This window comes from Gadus macrocephalus, chromosome 3 (genome assembly GCF_031168955.1).
Source record: "Gadus macrocephalus chromosome 3, ASM3116895v1".
NCBI lineage: Eukaryota > Metazoa > Chordata > Actinopteri > Gadiformes > Gadidae > Gadus > Gadus macrocephalus.
The window spans coordinates 15,647,633-15,669,111 of NC_082384.1; the positions used below are offsets into that span (position 1 = coordinate 15,647,633).

The 21,479-nt window shown below is 43.5% G+C and overlaps 3 protein-coding genes across 3 annotated transcripts; 1 reads left to right on the forward strand and 2 right to left on the reverse strand.

The window, feature by feature from the left end:
- Window positions 1-3,628: 3,628 nt before the first annotated feature.
- toporsa (topoisomerase I binding, arginine/serine-rich a) lies at window positions 3,629-7,650 on the reverse strand. The gene is made up of 2 exons (XM_060047595.1): window positions 7,452-7,650; window positions 3,629-6,844 (listed from the first exon to the last, which is right to left on the reverse strand). The coding sequence occupies exon 2, from the start codon at window positions 6,839-6,841 to the stop codon at window positions 4,361-4,363; it is 2,481 nt and encodes an 826-aa protein (XP_059903578.1). The 5' UTR covers window positions 6,842-6,844; window positions 7,452-7,650; the 3' UTR covers window positions 3,629-4,360.
- Window positions 7,651-8,041: 391 nt separating this feature from the next.
- Window positions 8,042-9,628, reverse strand: ndufb6 (NADH:ubiquinone oxidoreductase subunit B). The gene is made up of 4 exons (XM_060047596.1): window positions 9,342-9,628; window positions 8,730-8,822; window positions 8,396-8,440; window positions 8,042-8,186 (listed from the first exon to the last, which is right to left on the reverse strand). The coding sequence occupies exons 1-4, from the start codon at window positions 9,519-9,521 to the stop codon at window positions 8,121-8,123; spliced, it is 384 nt and encodes a 127-aa protein (XP_059903579.1). The 5' UTR covers window positions 9,522-9,628; the 3' UTR covers window positions 8,042-8,120.
- Window positions 9,629-15,613: 5,985 nt separating this feature from the next.
- On the forward strand, window positions 15,614-20,434 carry prelid1b (PRELI domain containing 1b). Its single transcript, XM_060047597.1, has 4 exons — window positions 15,614-15,767; window positions 16,261-16,474; window positions 17,212-17,437; window positions 18,688-20,434. The coding sequence occupies exons 2-4, from the start codon at window positions 16,383-16,385 to the stop codon at window positions 18,862-18,864; spliced, it is 495 nt and encodes a 164-aa protein (XP_059903580.1). The 5' UTR covers window positions 15,614-15,767; window positions 16,261-16,382; the 3' UTR covers window positions 18,865-20,434.
- The last annotated feature ends 1,045 nt before the right edge of the window (window positions 20,435-21,479 follow it).

A 21,479-nucleotide genomic window follows, 5' to 3' on the forward strand; every position in this document is an offset into this window, starting at 1 on the left:
TCCTTTAAATAGCTGAAGAAAAGCTGTTTATTGGGAGCAGAACGTCCGCCGGCGTCCGACTATATCTGCAAAATGCGGACGTCGTTGAGGCACGCCGCACGCGGACGTAATTGAGGCCCACGCTGTTGGTGGTCGGGGATTACACATTTTTCAGTGCTACGGCTCACGCCTAGGGATAACCCAATAGCAATAGCCTTAAAAGGCTGTGCCTATACTCATAGAATCTAGAGTTACAATACGTAACTATCGTTTCAGCCATTTACTGTACAATTCAGATTGGAATTGAATGAGAGGAAGGCTGAGGAGGGCTGTCAATCAAATATCGCGCTTCAGAAACGGCCAATCATAGGAAAGCCCGCCCTGCCTTGGTTCCCTCCCCCATAGTGCCAAAATTAAATTCGAGCGAGCGTAAAAAGATCTTTCGCGAGAGGCTGTTCTGCGCGCGCTGAGGTAATTTGCGCGCGCGAGAGGCTGTTTTGCGCGCGCAGAGGTAATTTGCACGCGCGCAGAGATCATTTGCGCGCTCGCAGTTAATATCTATGCGTGTGGAATAATATAATACGCGCGAATGCATCTTTTATCACATCAGTGAATTATGGCACTAATGTGTCGCCATATATATGTAGCAAAATTCAAATGGCAATGCAATTTGCAATTCAATAAGTAATTACGCTATGCAATTGACAATGCATTATGCAATTTCATAATGTAATTTGTAAATACGTTATTCAAAGTGTATTTTAATATGCAAAGTGACAATGCAATCCTCAATTACATTTGCAAAAGTTATAACAATAAAAATACAATAACATTTTGTCAAATTCTTTGAGTTCCTTTATTCAAATTGAAAAGCTTTAGCGTCCCCGTGATTGCAATCCACTTCGCCACGCTCCGTGTGTTGCGATATTCAAATGACATTTCAATCCGCAAAACGGAATCCAAAACGGAATCCAAAGAGGAAATCCAAAAAGTCAATATGCAAAGTGGCAAACGTATCAGCCAATCAGCGTCTGGGCGGGAACTACGTCACTTTCTATATTCTCCAAGGGTATCTCCACAGCTGAATGACCGGGCACCCATTCGTAATGAGTCGTGATGTGGGGATACATAGTAGTCCAGAGGTAACTGGGGGCTAGGAACTAGGTTGTGGAGAGCTTTGTAGGTGAGGAGTGGGTGGAGACGGGGTGGGTCTCCCGACCCTATGTTTCGCACCCAGTGCCTGTAGCACTTGGGAAATCTTTGTGTTTACCACACTGGCGTCAAAACGTACCAGTGAGGATAAGTCGTCTATCCTATCTCCCAGAACACGCACTCTATCTACTGCATCTGTGTCTTCAACACGATTGTTCTCCACATCATCGGCCAAACTTCGGAGCGTATCAATAATCTCCATTGGTGACCATGGACCTGACACATACGAACTAGAAAACAAGGAAATTACGAGCAAGTGACGTAGTTCCCGCCCAGACGCTGATTGGCTGAAACGTTTGCCACTTTGCATATTGACTTTTTGGATTCCGTTTTGCGGATTGAAATGTCATTTGAATATCGCAACACACGGAGCGTGGCGAAGTGGATTGCAATCACGGGGACGCTATAGCTTTTCAATTTGTATAAAGGAACTCAAAGAATTTGACAAAATGTTATTCTATTTGTATTGTTATAACTTTTGCACATTTAATTAAGGATTGCATTGTCACTTTGCATGTTAAAATACACTTTGAATAACGTATTTACAAATTACATTATAAAATTGCATAATGAATGGTCAAATGTAATTCCAAATTGCATTGCCATTTGAATTTTGCTACATATATGCTTCCATACACGGAGCGTGGCGAAGTGGATTGCAATCACGGGGACGCTATAGCTTTTCAATTTGAACAAAGGAACTCAAAGAATTTGACAAAATGTTATTCTATTTGTATTGTTATAACTTTTGCAAATTTAATTGAGGATTGCATTGTCACTTTGCATGTTAAAATACACTTTGAATAACGTATTTACAAATTGCATTATAAAATTGCATAATGAATTGTCAAATGCAGAATGTAATTGCAAATTGCATTGCCATTTGAATTTTGCTACATATATGCTTCCATACACCACAGCCCGTGTTCTAATAAAGACAATCTACTTATTATGAGGATTCCTTTATTTCCTGAAAGCACAAAAAAAATTAAGTAATTTATATTGGGTATGTTTTTAGAGCAGGGAACAGTATCCCAGTTTGCACCTCCCCCACCTTTAACTTATGTTCCAAAATTTGGATCTCCAAAGCATCCTTTTGCATCTTTTGAATTGTTACAATTGCATGGAAGTTGGTGAGGGCATCTGGTTCAAGTAGGGCGATGACGCCATCAGATGATTAGACAGTGCAATTATTACTTGAGCCAGAATATTGCCCCATCTAATTTGCAACGCGCTGGGTTGCGTGTACATATTTAATTATTTTGAATAACCAACCTCTTATAAAGGCACTTCTATCCTGGGGGGTGGGGGGATCAGAGGAGCTCCCCCCAGTGATGCCCTCATCCACAGGATGCATACTCTGTTGGCTGAGGGCCATCTCCTCAGCCTCTGAGGGCTGTAGAGGTGGACCCCCTCCAGTCTGCTGGGCCTCTGCTTTTTTTCGATTTGCTAACATGGAGGAAAATGTTACCCTAATATTCAGTAAGCGCTATTTTGAACACACACACACACACACACACACACACACACACACACACACACACACACACACACACACACACACACACACACACACACACACACACACACACACACACACACACACACACACACACACACACACACACACACACACACACACACACACACACACACACACACACACACACACACACACAGCATTTTGCCTAGGTGTAGCCTTCTAATATATCTAAATCCTATTAAATATTGGCAGTGTTGGGGTGGCTGGGAAATGTACTACTTACATTTACTGCTTAAATATAGGCCCATCACATGTTGAATATAGCTGTTAAATTAGGTAGAGCAGGCAAAACAGCAAAATTGATTTGATTTCAATTAAACATTAGTTTACCTGTTTAAACTGTATTTTTGCCAAGTCCTCGTGGGGCAACTCGGGGTTGCGTAAATTGACACACACACACACAATTTACATATTGAATAAGTGGAAGATATTAAACTTTCCTCTTATTTTATTTTACTAATTAATTTTACTCACGCATTGACTTGTTCAGCTATTTACTGCCAAGCTCTCTCTCGCGCTCTCGCTGCCGCGGCGGAATTGCTTTTTTTTGTTAAAATGGGACGCGTTCATTAGAATTTCCAATTCCGTGGGGGAAAAGTAAGTGGATCTACGCTTTTGGTCCATGTTTGATCATGTTATCAGAAATCCATTGATGATGGCTCTTTATAGTCAACAGGCACGCCCTCAACCCAGAGTGAACATACTCTGAGTTGATTAACCAAACGCTGATCACCTGTTCTGAAACCGAAAACCCAGAGTTGCTTTTCAACCCTGAACTCTGAGTCAACCAACTCAGAGTATGTTAAACCAGCTACCTGAAACAGGCCTCTGGTCAATGTGTGGAGGATGCAAAGCTCTTGATTCTCGACAAAATAAACACCTCGAGAAACCCCAATCATTTGAGAATTGTATTTTATCTTTCCATATTTTTTTATTTCAGGGTCTTTATATTGCATGATGCCATTATTTTATAACACATTTATTTATTTAATGACACATTTACCACACCGACTCATTTGAATATGTTTTATTAGGAAATACATGTCATTAAATAAATAAATGTGGTATTATTAGGTAAAAGTCTCCTGAAATAAATAACTGGCACTATGAAATAAGTCCCAGAAATGAATGTCCTTTCAAAAAACACTTTTGTCCTTTTTAAAAATATGATTCTATTCTGTGATAGAGCATTTGTGTCTCAACATGAATAACAATTTATGGAGAGGAACCCTCTTAGTTATGTGATAAACAGATCCAGAGACTGTGACCTCTGAATTAACAAAATAAAAAAGGGCACATGAGCAGGTGGTTCATTGTCAAGCATTCAAGTGATTCCTATTGAAGAAAATATGTGAATACAATGTTATACCTGAGAATGCAACCTGGAACAAGTTAGAAGAAAATACTTTCCTGATTTGATGTGTTCACTTGAAACAGTACTACAAAGTTTGAAAGTCACACAGCCACATTTGATGTGGGTGTAGCAACTATCTAGACCTTGATGCTAAATAACACATCCCATATTTATATGTAAACCATTTATGCTGTGAAAATAATTAGTTTAAAGGCATTTGCTATAAAGGCATTCCTAACAAAAGTGATTCTCCAATCATCCACAGTTAATGTTTATTGTTGGTATAAAACATTGTCAGCTGGCATTGAATCACTTTTTGACACATCACCATCGCGGCTTGTGACGTCAGTATCTGGTGGCATGCCTGTGGCAATTGGAAGGTTTTCCTTGCCTGAGGGGTCAACATTGCTATAGGTAGAATGACCACTGTCGCTTTCAATGGTGATGACAGTGGGTGAGCATTTCCCTGGGCGCTCCTTGCTCTTGTGCTTTTTGCTTTTCTTCTTGTGTTTCTTCTTCTTCTTGTGGTGCCTCCTGCCTTGGTCCGACCCGTTTCCTACATCGTCTGTTTCCCCTCCGAGGGTGGCGTCCCTCTTCGCTGGCGTCTCCTTCGACCTCTTCTGTTTCCTGGAGCTGGTCCTACTGCTGGTTGTGTCCACCGCCTCGGATCCCGACCTCAGATCCGTGCCTCTGTCCGGTTCGTCCAAGTGCCTGGTCTTGTACTTCCTCTTGCCCCCAGGCTTGTCTTGGCTGGACCTTTTCCTGAAAGAGGGCGATCGGCTACCAGTGGAGTAGGTCCCGGGGGGAAAGTCATCCCTGTGACCGCTGTCATGGGGTTCCCTACTGCGGGATTCAGAGCGGGATTCACCGTTCCTGTGACCCCTGGAGTAGTAGGTGGTTTTCTCTGAATAATGTATCCAACTGTTGTCTCTGTCGTGGCCATACTTGCTGTAGGACTGCCACTGGTAGCTGCCAGGCAGACCGTCTCGCCTTTTCTCCTTACTGTCCCGCTTCGAACGGGAACACTCCCTGCTGCTACTGGATCGGGAATGCCTCCTTGACCGGGACAGGGTGACGGCACTGTTGGTGGGGCTCCTGGAAGAATCACTGGCACTTCTCGACCTTCTGTCCCGCCTATTTCTCCTCGATTGAGTTCCACTGCTAGATCCCTGCCGTTCCCTGCATCTTTCTGCACTGCGACGCCTCTTGCTGTCCTTGTCGTAGTCTCTTTTCCTCTCTGACAAATTGTGTCCTCTAGACCTGGAGAGGCCGCTTTGTTCTTCAGATGGTGAATGCGGTTTCGCGCCAGAGGCAGGAGGGGGGCTTCGCTCTACAGCGGGCAGAGGAGAGGCGCTGGGGGTGGTGAAGCGAATGTGTTGAGGCAGCTGAGGCTTTCTGTCCATCTCCTCATGGACAGAATCCTCAGAGTCTGATGAGAGCTGAACCAGCTCTGGCGTCCTCTGTGACACCGGCTTCACGAAACCAATGATAACACAGTCATCTTCATCCCCACCAACATCATAGGAGGACAAAAGAGATCTATATTTTTGGACACCACTGTGGGACGCGTCCTTTGGGTTTGAAGGGCCTTTGGGATGGGAGGAGGAACTGATTTCCTGTAGCTCTTCCTCCTGGCTGCTGTCAGAGTCTGGTATAGAGAGCGGCGGCACTTTGTTTCTTTCTTCCGTCGTGGAATACGAGGGCCCAGGCGTCTCATCGTCCCACGCAGACTGACTGAGAGCACCGCTGGACATAGACTCTCCAATGGTGTCCAGATCCACTGACATTAGATCGTCCTCCGAGACGGCTATGACAGATGAGTGGGAGCTACTGTCGTCGTCTAATAGGGAGTCGGGGCAGTCATAGACGGCACGCTGGTCATAGGCTTCCATGTTGAAGGGAGCCTTTGCAAAGCTGATGAACTCGTGGAGGAAGTGCTCTGTGCGAGCCTGGAGGAACGGCCTGAGCTCCTCCAGTATATCACTGGCCTCCAGATTGAAGCGGGTGATGCGCGACATCACCACGTGTTGCACGATGTTGACCAGAGAGCCGTGGGCTCCATAGAGCACCACGAGCTCCCTCTTCAGCCAGGGCACCAGTCTGTGAAGGCACGCAGGGTTCCTCTGGTAGAACTCGGCCGTGGTGTCCCGGCAGCGCCCGCCGTCCTCCACCGACTGCACCCGGATGCCCTCGCGGTACAGCCCCCTCCTGAACGTGATCATCTCCTGCTCCCGGATGGCACGGACTGCTCTGCCTTCGCTAGCGGCCCGCCGCCCTGCCGCCAACCTCGACATCATGCGCCTTAGGTTGCGCTCATGCAGCTGGTACGCATCTCCAAAGTTCTCAAACATCACGCCGTTGTCTGGAGGGGTAGCGGTCCTCCTCTCGGCGCGCTGACGCACGCCCGTCATGGTGGTGTGGTACCGGAAGCGTACGCCACCGAAACTCCCAAATGAGCCGTTGTCGGAGGGCCTCAGGTCATACTTCTTGAAGTCTTGGTCCGACTTGATGGTGTGGTAGATGGAGTTGAACGGCTGCTTGCACAGCGGACACTCCGCTTTGTTCTTCGACCACTCATGGATGCAGCGGAAGCAGAACTTGTGCAAGCACAGGTCCAGGTAGGACATGTTGTGGAAGGCGTCCAAACAGATGGGGCACTTGGAGTCTGGGGACACCTCTTTGGACGTGTCCCCAGAGGTTTTATTTGTGCCATGCTTCTGACGTGGACGCAGTTCAATCTTGGAGGCTGACATGATCTTAGATGAAGATGAAATAATGACAAACACTTCAGGTCAGTTTCAGATCATTTCATGACTGGTGAAGTAATGTTTTCATGATACACCTTTAAGACCCCAGTACAATCCAAAAAAAGAGAGGTCGAAATGTAAAAATCGAAATGTTCACATGGAGGATGTGCAGACGGATTATGGTGATACGTTGTCACATTCTGAGTTAATCTTTGATTAACCTGCACTGACTCTTCGAACTAAACGGGAGTATGCAGTCACTGTACTACATAGCGTTTAAATTCAGGGTTAGATAATTAATAAATGTTTTAAGGTTGCGACAATCCGGTTCTTTTTCTGTAAAAGCAGTAGTAAGTAATTTTAATATCATTGGTTTGTTGACGTTAGCGCATCTAGCACTGGTAGATTCCTACTAAAGTCTGTACCACTGTAGCAGGCAGGAAGACATTGTTTTGTTTTCTAGTATCACGACCATTTGGAAAAACAAAACAAAAAAGCAGTTTTATAACTCTATGATGGATAGAAACATATGCTAGGATGGTCGGTGTCTGACTTGAGCTAGCAGCTAACAACATGAATTATGGGGTTTGAGGACACAAGTTACAATCGTATTTACCTCAAACACATCGAACAGCTGCTCGGTTGGAGATCGACATGGACGTAGGAAGAAGTTACATTCTCAGGGAAGATTAACTTAAAATGCCTCGCTGCTGTATAATATATGAATAGGCTTAGCCCTTTGAGTTGTACAACCACCATTCAGCTAGCGTGTAGGCACATTTCATTACGCAACTTCCGGTTTTCTTCGGGGGTCAAAAGTAAAAGCCCTGAAACAATTTTCTCTCCGCGAATGTAAAATGAAAATGTTCGATTAAAATTAAATTGATAGTCAAACCAAACTGAGACGTTCATCAAGGATACATTTTCATGTAATGCAATGATTTCCAGATTCACAAATTACTTTTTGAATCTGTCCTAAACAGATCTTTCAGATTATTTTATTTGACAATAAAAAACTTTTTATACAAATACTAAAGAGGGTTGGTAGCAGAAGGGCATTAGCGGAGAATGTGGCCCTATAATAATGACAGTAAGGATATTGCATTTTAATACAGACAGGCTTGACCTTGATGTGGATATGCACAGCCTACTTCTTAGACTTTGAGTCTATGTGTAATTTATTAATAATAAAGGAGAAACCGGTCATTATGATTGGAAATGTTTTAATAACATATATAGGTTATTTTTTTACAATGACTTTATAGAAACATTTTAACTGTGTGCATTAGTGGTGACCGTGGGTCATGGGTAGATCGGGAACAACTTCGCCCGTCTCCAAAATAACGTCCCCCTTAAACAAGCAGAAAAAGAAAGGATAGATTAACGTCTAAATCAGTTAGGATGCACATTTAAAACAGAAATGCTAATAATATTGTGCCAATAGTTTAACAATTGAGGGGGAAAAAAAGATTGTAGCAAATATTGGTTAGGCAACTATGAATTTAGGTTTTAAATGAATACAATTATGAAAAAGAGCAATGAATAAAAATATGCACTTACGGGAAACAACTTGGGTTTCACCTCCACAATACCATATGGCAGGTTCTGTGGAATAAACAATCACTAAGTTAGTACATCTTGCTTGTAAAGCTTTGGATCATATGAATATATATTTGTTAATTAAGAGTAGTTGCAACGGTTAGGAATAGCTCTACAATTGAAGGTTGAAGAGATATTTTCCCCATTTATAAATCTGGCATGTGAATATTGTATTGGCATCCATTTTGATCAATTCACTTTGTAGTCATTGTTTCAGTAACAACACACAAGTTGGGTCCTTTGGCAAGTAAACATTTAATATGCATGTCAAAAAAAGGGTTCCAGGTGGACTTACAGCCATGTGGTACTTGACACAATAGTGAACGATCCACGCTGGTATCAACACCCGTGTCAATCCAAATACTCCACCTCGGTATGCCTTGTAGGTCTGCAAGAACAGAAACAAGAAAGCAGAAAATAAGCAGACTTTAAAGACAAGTGTTCATAAATGTTATGCATTTCTGTTTTCTTTGCATTAGTAAATTGTATTCATACCATATACCCTTTACTGTGTTAATGTAGTATATTCCTAAAGGGAGTAGGTGTATGCCAAGATGCTAGTGACTACAACTATACTTGTCTTCTGCAGTAGACTATCAGATAGATAGCAGTGTAAACGTGGTAGTACATTCATGGTTCAGGTACATTCCTTTGCTTTAGCTTAAATTATTTCACTTGCAAACACAAAATGGTCTGTTTCTGCTATGAATGTGGCGTTATCAATCTATAAGCAAAGCAGCACCCTTATGACCATGTCAACACCTGACTGCACTGTCAAGCATAACATGACATCTAGGTCGGCGATGGGAGAAAAGAGACATCGAAATAGACGTTGACAAATGTAATATAGAACTGTTTTTTATAACCAACAGTTTTTTTATAACCAACTCAGGATCTGACCACTCACGTATTGCCTCCACAGACTCTTGGGTTCCAGAAAGCCAGCCCAGAATTTAGCTATGGCGCCCGGAGCCTGTGGCTTGATGACGGGTTCTCTGGGACTGAGTTCCTGGTCCTTCAGCCATTGCCTTCTGAGCTTTGTGATCTGCTCAATGCGGAGCCTCTCGTCCGGCGTGTAACCAGACATCTTGTTAGAAGATATTTAATCTCGGTGTATTCACCCTGAACCCTACAATGACACCATGGAGGACACCTCCTTGTCGCAAAAACAAGCCAACGAGCATCTTGTCGAAGAAAATCTGAGCAAGAAAAATCACGTTACATTAGAACAGCGCCATCTATTGAGAAGGAGTGGCTTTCCACCTTTTAATACATATTTTGAAAAAATACTATTTGTTGTAACTTCCCAACAGTATCGTTAATGAATGAATGTATTTAGGGAAATACTACGGCTAAAATATCGACATAGCTGTCGACTTTCGCTTGGAGCAACACAAAAAAGGAATGATCATATGGTTTATTGAACATAAATACAAAAATAGAAAATGGCAAATCGAAAACAATGTCAAATCAAAAACAATGTCAAGGAAACAAATTAATAAAATGTAAACATTTGAAATACAATATAAAAAAATGAAACAATGTTAAAACACAATGTTAATGATAAAATGTGTCCACATGAGATGTATATATTTCTTTTTCATTTTAGATGTTCATGGTCGGGGTCCAAAGTTGTGGATAATGTCCATGGTTGGTCTCCCTCATTGGCATAAAAGTTGGGTTTCCAGATGTTTGGTGTCCAATCCTATCTACATTTTAGGTTCCAAAGATGCATGTTAATTCTCATTATGTTAGGTTTCTTTCTCAGTTCTTCTTGCAGCTGAAGAGCCGGCAAAGCCAAGAGAAGTTCCTCTTTTTGGTTTTTACTTCTTTCTCCTCAGGATCCTGAGCAAATAATGTTTCAGCACAGAAAAGGTCTATTTGCACATCTTCTTCTACAGTGAAAAATAAAGTATATAAATATATAGTACTATGCATTGCATTGTTGATTGATATAAGAGATTTAGATACAAAACTTAAATTTTCATGGAAATCAATTCATTATTTGTAAAACTTGATTTGAAGAGGAATTGTGCTAATATATACCAGTAATTATTGGAGTTACTAAATATTTGGCTTGTGCATCATGTCTGTACTGAAATTACTTATAAGGCGGACCTTGTCTGGGCAGGCGAGGAACTCCTCCCTGCTCGCGTTGTTCTCCTTGTGAAGACGCTCCTCTAGCAGGGTGAGAGCTCTCTCCTCATCTCCTTCCTCCGGCTTCCTCACAGGGACGTTGATGCTATAGGGGGTGTTGTCTCCTCCCTGGACCTCCGCGCTGAAGCTCACAGAGGGCTTGATGTGGTTGAGCACCTCTCTTGCTACAAGGGAGCAGGCCAGCAGGGCTACCTGGGGGTCCTGCATGAGGCCCTCCCTGGTCAGCCACGTGTTGGGCAAGGCCACGTTCAACTTCTGTCTCAGGGGCCGCCGAAGCTCAACGGCAAGTTTGACCTGTTGAATGACTTATACTGTCACTTCTATTTGAAAACTAAATAACTGAAAATCGTATTTATATATTTTTTTATAAATAGTAGGCAAATGTGAAATTGGTTTGACCATATACACCTTTTACATACATCTTGATCTTATGACATTATTTTACATCATGTGGTAAGTGCGTATGTTGTTTTCTTTGGACAGTGAATCACAATTGCTGGCCTTCATTTGATGAGGAAAAGGTGTATGTTTTTCAATACATTGGTTGCTTAAGGAGCATTCTCTACTTTAAATCATGCTATTCCAGTTTAAATACAATTTACAAAAGAAAGTTATAATATAACACTACAAAACCTAAAGCAGACCTCTTGCACGGGGTCCATCAGGCGCTCCAGAGTCTGTTTGAACACTCTGTTGTTCCTGTATGCCTCGGCCTCCTTCTCCAGCACCAAGTAGACATGTTCCACGATCTCCTTCTCAAAGGCCCGGTACTTGCGAGCCTGTGACTGGTAAAAGGTTTGGTCCTGGCCTCTGAACAGTTCTTCTACAACCCGTTCAGCAGTTGACCGCTGGATCAGAACCGTCTCCTGTTGCACAGGGGAGGAGAACGCTCAGCCCGTCTAAAAAGTAGCTGAGGAGTTTTTAAATGGACTGGACTCTCATGTTGCATGAAGATTATATTTCAAGTGTTGAACACTTGAAATCTGTGTTATGTATTTTCATGAACGTACAGTGGTTGAGACAGAGTTCCTAGCAGCGGCAGCAGCATTAGCAGAGTATCCTGGCAGTGGCTGAGCTGCTGGAGGCAGAAGGGCTCCAGAAAGCACAGGATCAAAGGCAAGCAAACCCTGCCCAGAGTCTTGCGGCGAAGAGGGCTCCGATGGGGTCAGACCCTGGAGCAGCCTGTGGCTGTTCTGGAAGTCCCTCTGGAGGGCTTCACCGCTGCCGTCCACTACAAAAGCATTGTGAGCCAGGCTGACATTGTCCACCAATGAGGTCACTTCCTTGTAGTCATCTCCAACAAAGTACTTTCCGTTGACCCAGGTGGTGTAAGAGGAAGGGCGTGGGATGACCATGTGGCGGTAATCCGCAATGACATCATCGCTCATTTCCGGAAGAGCCTTACGGTAGATCATCGTGTGCCGGACCCATGTTCCAAACTCCTGGAAAATCGGATCCCTTTCTGTCTCAGGCAGCGTCTGTCTAAAGAGCCTGCTCTCCATTAGGTCCTCATCCACATTTGGAGCTGAGAGCAGAATGAGAACAGGGGGAGTGGAAGGAAGTTGTGAACATAAAGAAACAATTGGATGAACCTCAACTGGTTGTTAAGGATAGTTCTACAACTCAAAGTTTTTCATGCTTCAATGATATTAGCAAATCACTGTGGTATTCAACATTATGAGCGATATAGTTGAATGGTTTTTGAATGAGTTATTTGCGTTCGATCCTTCTATGTGGTTACCCTGGACAGGTGTTCCCTCGGTGCAGGCTGTCTGATGCTGAGCCAGAACAACCTCGATGACCTCCCTAGGGATGCAGCGGATGAGATCGGGGTTTCCCGCAGCCATCAGTTTCTTGACCTTGAATAAGAGAGAAGACGTCTTAATGGAGGAGAGCTGTGGACAACAACGAGTCACGTATCCTGTTCAGAGCTTCAGAGCTTTCAGTGTTGTATGGAGGACTTTCACTTTCACCAAACGGAGTGGCCCTGAATGAAAATCAGTCATACCTGGTAAAAGGTCCCAAAGGCCTGCATCAGGCGGCTCTGGGCCTGGAAGGTAAGTCTCCTTAAATCCCAGCTGGGACGAGGGAGAGCAGTGTCCACCGTCACACCAGGCATCCTCCTAAGGGCCTCCAATGTCAGAGCACTCAGCTAGGAGAGAGAGAGGAGGAAGAAAGAAAAGAGGGTGCAGAAGTGAGAGAGATCAACCATGGATGTGGGGGAAAAAAAAGAGTAGGAGGCAACGAAGGAAAAGCAAGGAGTGTGAGATGTAGATTTTTGACAGAAAATACTTAATTCGATTCAATGATATCAACGATGAATGGCATGAGCAGTGATGGAGTAGTAGTTGGGGTCCGACTGATAGTAGCAGTGCTAGTAGTACATTCGTATTACCGGGACCTACCTGAAGGGTGAGGGCCAGGAGCTTCTGCTGGCCCAGCTGCCTGTAGCCGTCCCCGTGGAGGGGCTGGAGCTTCAGGATGAGCTGTACCAGCAGGGCGTCCACCAGGTCGCTGCTCACAGTCAGCATGGAGCCTGGAGGGATGCTCCGCACTGCCCGCACCACCCTCTGGAGAGAGAGATTCATGGGAACCCATGTTTGTGTCTGGTGTTTGTGGACCCCATGAGCTTCGATCCCACACGTATGATTGAAAAACACTCAACTCAACTTGCATTTTGAATCGTTTTTCAGCACTTTGAAACTGATTTGTCTGATGTTTATTCATCTTTGTCCTGTCCCTTGTTAGAAAGGTACTTTATGGTTTCGATATAGGTAACTGTTTGTATGTATGCAGTAATGCATGCAAGTCATAAGGTTTAGAAAAATGTAAACTGCACAGAAACACTTTACAAACAACTATTAAATCATATTGTACCCAATTAAATTCATTGAGCAAAATCATGTTTTTGAGCCTCTGGCGCTGGAGCTGACCTGCAGGTCCTCCTGAGTAGCTTGCAGCTGGTGTGGGACCAGCTGGGCTACACTCACCGCCACCAGATAGGACATGTAGTAGTTGAGGACGTGTGGAGCCGTGACCAGAGCCCCCGCCAGCCGCTCTCTGGGGAGCAACGCCTGCTCCAGGCGGGCCAGGATGGACCCGGCCACCTGAGCGATGGACACAAAACACACGGACATAGAGACACGTTGGCCCTGGGAGTTCATATCGTAGTGTTGTGCCATTATGTCATCTCTCATGGGGTGTGTGCTTGGGTCGCACTCATTTATTTTGTTTGTGGTATTGCATTTTTGTTGAACAAATCAGCGCATACAACTAGTATGCTGCATATTTTTCTGTATTGAATGGATGCATCATAATACATTGCATCGGTATGATTATTGTACTCATATTGAGATACACTGATGAGTCACTCATCGCATTTCATTGAAACATCTTATTGTAACAATAAAAAATATAATGCCAGGTCTAAAAATGCAGACCTGGCAAGGAGCGGTGGGCTGGAGCAGACAGTTAGCCTGCTGCCGGTCCCCCGTCACCCTGACCCAGGGGAAGGAGGAGGCCAGGAGGCGCCGGGTCTCCTGGAGAACGGTGCTGATCTTCTCAGGGGTCCCCGGGGGTATGTACCCAGGGCTGACCTGGAGGACACAGCACCAGTGCACACAAGAAGTCAACCATGAGCTTCAGGAGCTAATGCAGAGGGGACTTCTGGGATCGTCTTGTTCTAAGGTAAGTGTGAAAAATCATATGAGCTGCAATTCTCTGGTTGTAACTCAAAGTCAATGTCTTATCACATAATTCAGTGCTCTTACTGTTGTAAATATTAACGCAGACTTCTACGTATTTCATGACTGTGGATGCATGTCCTGTGTCAGAGCAATGGGCCTTATTCACCTTGAGGCTATCCATCTCCGTAGCTGGGCGGGGGAACTGACTGGGGCATTCTGCATTCAGTTACCCCACCCCACGTTTACAACCAATATGGAACCAAGATGGTGGCTAGATGAATAAGGCCCATCGTGGTCTGTTGTGCGGACAGTACTGGTCCCTGTGAGGGACATATCTCATTACAACAGGGCTGTACCTGAGCCAGCAGCTGGACGATGACCTCTTTGAGGGAGGGGCCCGGGACCACCACCTGCCAGGGCAGTGCCGAGACAGGAGGGGTGGAGCCGGCAGCAGTCTCAACCTCAGAGGAGTAGGAGGACGTCTGGGTGGGGCCGGGGTCCGGTGGGTCTCCAAGAGGACCTGAGGACCAATCACATCCACAAAGATTGTTTCCTCCACTCTTTAGATGATTTAATGTTGCTGATGGTCATGCTTGCTTAGCAACACATTTGTATTTTCTTTCTTTTTCTCTGGATTCCTCTTATTTCAATGCCTCTGTGAGGTCTTACGGTGAGGCTTATTAGTTGTATGTTATGATCAGTTAATAATCAAAAAGGTACCTTTGCTGGGTCTTGGAGTAGGTGGTGTTTCAGGAATGCAATGCATGTTGAAAAGCAGTAGCCAAAAAAACGAAGAGAGCAGTGATGAACACAAAGTACTATCACAAGGGACCAGGTAAACTGATAAAGGGGAGAGGGCAGCACCGTGACTCTATAGGATCTGAATTCCACCGCTGTCCAGTGTGTGTTGTGACCTCACAATAGAGAGATTGGTGGTGGTTAAAAAATCTAATTCCGTCATTCTGTTGGAGTGTTGTGATTGACACGGATCCACTGTAACTATAGTGACAATGATGCACATTATAAACTTGAACAGCTATCAATCTATTTATTTTATTTTTCTTTTACTTATCTATTGTATTTACTTATCTTATTTTATTTTATTTTATTTTATGACAATGTTTTTACGTGAAGCACTTTGAGTATGAAAGTTCTATATAAATAAAGTTGCCTTGCCTTGCCTCCTTGCCTATCTGGCTAGCCTATCCCCTTTAATTTGAAGGGTGTTGACTAATTTAATTATTGAAGCTTTTGCACTCATTATTGGGAGTTTTAAAAGGTAACTTCAGGAAATGGCCCCAAACAGATTTGTGTGTGAAGGCGGACGCTAGGGGGCGACCGTCGGGAACGGGGGACTGAAGTCAGCTGGTTCATTAACTCACTTCCGTTCCGTGTGTCGCACGCAACATAAGGACGGTAATCAGCTCACGCCGAAGTCTGTCACTTGACTCAACGTAGTTCTTTTACTACACGATTCTGTAAAAAGTCAGGTAAGGTCGATACGTTACCACACGGTCGAACAAATGACAGGCGTAACTGAGGAAATGTCAATGCTAATGAACAATCGTATTCTGTTTCTTCTTCAAGACTTATCACAAGACATTATCCTGTGTCCCAATGTCCATTCATGTTGCAATTCGTATGTAGCTAACGTTACTGCTCTTTCTGTCTGCATATTTAGAAGTGCTATAACCCTTTAGTTCATATAAGAAATGGTTTTCGGTCTGTCAGTTGCCAACATTTGTAATTGTCATGCTTGTTCGATGTGGTCATTTAGTTTGCGTCTGAGCATGTTCATGGTTTTATATGTTATGTATTCAAGCGTCAACATCATATTAAAGTTAAGTGATCGGTTTGCAATTTTTAATATAAAATTAATATCGGTAGACTTAACATTTCATAACTTATCGCTCTTTGTTTATTGATAGTTTCGCTACTGTTATTGTTTTTCACTATCCTCCCCCCCCCCCACACCACACACAGCTGGGCGTCAGATATTTGGATGGAGCCAGTTTCAGATTTGAAGCCTGCCATTCACTGCTTTGACATCGCGAGGGTCGCCATAGCCCTGCATCCTCACATTTCTGCATCTCAATGAGAGAAGAATGGTCAAGTACTTCTCAAACAACACAGACATCCAGAACGCCTGGGAACATGTTGTCTCTGCATTCTGGCGGAGATACCCAAATCCATTCAGGTATAGCAACTCAGTGGTCATTAATGTTCTCTCTTATTAACAAGATTAGGCTGATTCAAAACAAAAAACCTCAGGGAACAGATCGGTATCTGATATGTTATAGTGTTGTGTATTTTACATTGATCAGGTCAATCTGAGCATATTTATAAAAAAAAAAAAAATTGCACTTTTAAGAAAGAGATCTGAAACTGAGCTGTTCTCTTCTGGCTTCCTGGCTCAGTTGGCTGCGGTGTCTGTCATTTGTGCTTTGTCTTCCCTTTTTGCACCTACTCACAGTTAGGTGTGCCTCACTTTATAGGGTGTACTGTATAGCCACACAACTAGAAAATCTTCCAATGAAAGCCATTTAATTCAATCCTATCATATTTATATGCCTCTGTAGCTGACCTGCATGTTCTCTTGAGTAGGGTGCAGTTTCTCCCCTCCGATTTAAAATGTTTTGCCTTGCCTCTTTTATAATACTGGTTATGTTTACCAGTTAAACCTGAAAAACTTGCAACCCCATATCATTGACAGTTGAGTGTATTGTCTATCATAAACCTCTAATATGCCACAACTCAATCGACAAATACTAGTGAGCAAAACCTTGCAACCCAACTGCCCTCATAAAATAGCTGAAATTATCTTCCCAACAAAAGGGGTCCTTGTAGCCCCTTGGAGACAGCCACTCTGATTTAAAACGGCGTACAAATCAAATACCCCGATGTGTGCACTAATGTGTCCCGTGTCCCCTGCAGCACTCATGTGCTGACGGAGGACGTGGTCTACCGGGAGGTCACTGCAGACCACAAGCTCCTCTCCAGACGGCTGCTCACCAAGACCAACCGCCTGCCGCGATGGGCCGAGAAGGTGTTCCCCACCCACCTCGCCCGCTCCGTCTACATCGTGGAGGACTCCATCGTTGACCCGTTGACCAGGAGCTTGACCACCTTCACCTGGAACCTCAACCACACCACGCTCATGGTCAGCCGCCGCCTGGTCCCTCTTTAATGAGGGCTGAAATAAAAACTAGTTTTGTTGTTTTGTATTTATTTCGATTTGGTTCTTGAGGCATTGAGGGATATTGTTTTATATTTTTGCGTCTCGAATGTTCTGGTTAGTCATTGAGTGGATGCTTTTATGTGTAGTGAGTGAATTGGAACGCATGACTTCAAGGAGCAGGTAGGGCTTAGGATTCTTGCGTAAGGAAGCCTGCAGGTAGGCTGAGGATACTGAGGAGCAAATCCTGTGTCTTTGGCCTGCTTGCGACTACACTGCGTTTTGACCTAAACTGACAAATTTAGACTTCAATAATTATGTCTACTTTTGTGTCATATCACCAACCCATGTTACAAATTCAGGAGGCATGTGGAAATGCTCGGTACTCAAAATCTGACGTTAATTTTTTTTATCATTTTTTTTTTTACAATTTTTTTTGTATGTACATAAACTACCTGCCCTTTATTTAAATGGGTTGGTATAAAGTATGCTTTTGTAAAAATTGAGAAACCCGATGCCCCGTAGTCTTCTATCTTTGCACCTGCTATATAGATAGAGAAGTTTCTTTTACACAAACTGCGGATCTGTCAGTTGGAGTTTGACTCCGGTGCTAAACAAGCAGTGTGGTACTGTATGCAAACAATATGAAAATAGTTATTCTGTGGCTAAGCTCTCCCCACAGCTGAAAACACAGTCAGATAGGTAGACCATTCACTGTACAGGCCCTCCAGTCTGTGTTTTTCTAAACAGGCAAAGCTTTTTAACCTCGATTCAATATTACAGCATTTTCTACTGATATGATGGTGGCTAGGGATCAAACCCATTATGTTTGGTCAGAGTTCAAGCCAAGGTCAACGGCTTGTACATCATGCAGCGAGATGTGTAATCCTTACCTGAATCTAAAATGCATGAATCTGAATTCATCATATTCATTGTTTGGATTGTGTTGGCTAAATAAACTATTCTGCATGCAGTTTTGTGTTCTGAAGAAAAAACTAATCTCAGAGCAAACCTGTTTCCTACTTGGCGTGTTACGTGGGTTAATTTCTCCAAAAATATAACCTGCATGTACCAAAGCAAATCTGGACAGTTTTTAATGATAATTTCTTTATGTCAACTCTTGGACATGGAGTGAAAAACAAGAAAGTCCACATATTTTATGAGGCAGACTGTATACATGTTGACGCTTTTACCCCATAAACTATCCTCGACTGTAACCATCTTTACGTTCTCAGGCTGTGGAGGAGCGGTGTGTGTTTAAAGAGTCGGCCCTTCAGCCAGCGACCACCAGTGTAAAGCGGGAGGCGTGGATCTCCTCTGGTGTGTACGGCTTCTCAAGACCCATTCAGGTACTTCATGAAGGATCTGACTCAATGCTACGCATGATAAGGGGTAAACGCCATGGACAATAGGAAGCGATGCTATGTAGGATAGTAATCAATACGATGTAAATTAATGAATGCAATTCATGATATGGATTGATGCTAGATGGTGAAAGTATATTCAGTGTGATCGATTCAGATGGTCTTGTTGGGTTTGTTTCATTTGGCGGAGTCCTACAAACTTATCACTGCAAAAGTCTTTTCAGTTAGTATTGACAACATTTGCGTCAGCGAACTCTTATAAAGCATTCTGTGAAACCCTGGCTCGATTGAGATTGGCCCATTATGTCTGATAATTCGATGGTGAGTATAATACCTGAGGTGCCTTGATGTACCATACAATGGTGCGCCGTTGCTTTGACAATGCGATTAGCGTCAACGAACAAACAAGCAGTTCAGTACGAGTGCTTCAATGATTAATGTCGTCCTATCGGCCCATTTCATATAATTTATTCCACAGTACTTTGTGGCTGACGTTTGAAGTAGTTGCTCTGGAAATAGTAGACTGTGGTGATAAATGATCAGTCTCTCCAAATGAATTGTCCTTCTCTTTCTTTCGATACTCTGATTCATTTGGAACTGCTTCAATTTTCCACCACCATGGAAAAATTGTCCTCCATTATGTTTGAAGGCTTCTCATTTTGATGTTGTATGAAAACCAGTTTTCAGCCGTCATCAACATCCTCTTCGTTATCTGATGGTGAACCATAGAGAAACCACAAGGCAGCCTTCCAGAAATGAGCTTGGGTACGGCCATTTGTCACCGGAAAGGGAGCGGTGAACCTGTCTGAGCTTCCTTTTGAAGCCGTTCCTAGTCTGATCTCAAACGGTGGCTTGTTGTGAAAATAATGGTGTGCTTGTTGGAATGGCTAAGGAATAAAACATGACGGGGGGTCGAAAAACCACTCAGAAAGGGATAATAATACGGCCAAGACGAAGTGAGTCTGCTTAACACTACCAGAGTACATGTTTATAACACCAAAGGCCTGGAATGGTTTATTCCCCTTATATCACAGTTAACAACGGTGATTAGATGTTATTTACTTTCTATGACCTTATTGTTTTTTTACTGTCTTAAAGGTTGGGTTTGGGATTTGCGAAACGCCAGCAGATTTTGAATATACACAACTCAAATGGTCCTACCCCCTCTCCTTCAACACTGACTCTGACTCCACCCATTTCGTGCAATCATGCACGAGCGAACACAGATGCGCGAGAGCGAGCCATTAGCTAGTTAGCTAGCTCCAGTAGCTACCGCAGGATAACAACAAACAGAAGCCTGTTCTGGGTCACGAGCTTTGAGTACGTGCACGAAGGGGTTGCAAGGGGAGCGGGAGGGGGAGTGCAGTACGACCATTTGATTGACGTACTTACTGTCCAATGCCACTCGGTGGGTCTGGAAATCATTGGCTGGAGTTTTTCGAGCCCTGCCCGTTCCACAGATGATTGACTTGTTTAATTTTCATGTCAGTACTTCTAACTCAGTGGCTGTAAGTGGGTTATGATAAGGATTTCAAGTAATTTTGCAAAAATGGCCAAAAAAGAGAATTCCATACCCAACCTTTAAATGGGACCTGATATGCTTTTTCGACTTTTATGACCTATAAACATTGTTATAATGATTGATAGTCATGTTAACCATACTAAAGTGTCAAATAATGATGTACATGCATTTCGACGTATTCCCTGCTGACAGTCTGGGGTGGCTGTGCAGAGCGCTAAACACTCGGGACAACGTTTGCGATTCACTTGTTCACATTTCCGGGAAATCATCTACGTAGAGGCACTCCTGCCACGCCCCCATATGCCTGGTCAAATCTGCCCGCGCGAGCGCTTCAAGGAAGGTAACCAATCACAACGGAGTTGGGTTGGCAGGAGGGGGGGGCGAGGGGGCGGAGAAGGACAAAACCGAGCGTTGGCAGAGAATGCTGAAAGCGCCCAGATGAGAGGAAGAGTTTCCCGAAATTCTACATCATTTTTTGTGCTGTGATTCGTGTCAGGTTGCGCTATAGGAGTTAATTGATAAGAAATTAAGACCAGAAAAGTAGTATAATAGGTCCTCTTTAAGTAGTTAAACTAACCTAACCCTAACCTTCCGCCTCAACTGAAAGCAAAAATATTCTTCTCTGCCGCTTTGAGCATATCGTTTTTGTGTTGTCTTGGGAAATAAATGTTAATTATATTTGACCGTTGCTTTTAATACTGCATTAGCAGCGTATTGATTTAGATACTTTTAAAAGTCAACCCTGCCACGTTATTGAAAAGTAATGCACACTTGAATGACCAATGAGGATCGAGTATTTAACATTGCCATGGTATAAACTAATATATTGTTATAATTATAGAAGAAGAATTTGACTTGTCATATTGAATGTTAAATATAATTTTTTGTCCTAATGTGTATGTATAGCCACTAGAGGGCAGTCACAGATCTGCTTCCACTTAACTGCCAATCTGCTTCCAGTTAGAACATCTCTGCATGTTCAGGGATACTCATTCAGTGTTCCAAAGCTTTACACTTTTTTTTGCTCAAAAATCAATATTCCAATGTGGTAGTAGCGTCAGATGTTCCTCAAAATGTCAACCGTGTTTTCCCCGTACGTGACCGCATTTTGTGCTCAGAATTGTTTTGCGACCCCAACATC

Coding starts and splice junctions, on each gene's coding strand:
- toporsa (XM_060047595.1), bottom strand. CDS start 6,841: ATGTCAGCCTCCAAGATTGAACTGCGTCCACGTCAGAAGCATGGCACA.
- ndufb6 (XM_060047596.1), bottom strand. CDS start 9,521: ATGTCTGGTTACACGCCGGACGAGAGGCTCCGCATTGAGCAGATCACA. Junction 8,823..9,341: donor AGAGTCTGTGGAGGCAATAC/GTGAGTGGTCAG, acceptor CTGTTCTTGCAG/ACCTACAAGGCATACCGAGG. Junction 8,441..8,729: donor GTGTCAAGTACCACATGGCT/GTAAGTCCACCT, acceptor TTTATTCCACAG/AACCTGCCATATGGTATTGT.
- prelid1b (XM_060047597.1), top strand. CDS start 16,383: ATGGTCAAGTACTTCTCAAACAACACAGACATCCAGAACGCCTGGGAA. Junction 16,475..17,211: donor AGATACCCAAATCCATTCAG/GTATAGCAACTC, acceptor TGTCCCCTGCAG/CACTCATGTGCTGACGGAGG. Junction 17,438..18,687: donor TCAACCACACCACGCTCATG/GTCAGCCGCCGC, acceptor TTACGTTCTCAG/GCTGTGGAGGAGCGGTGTGT.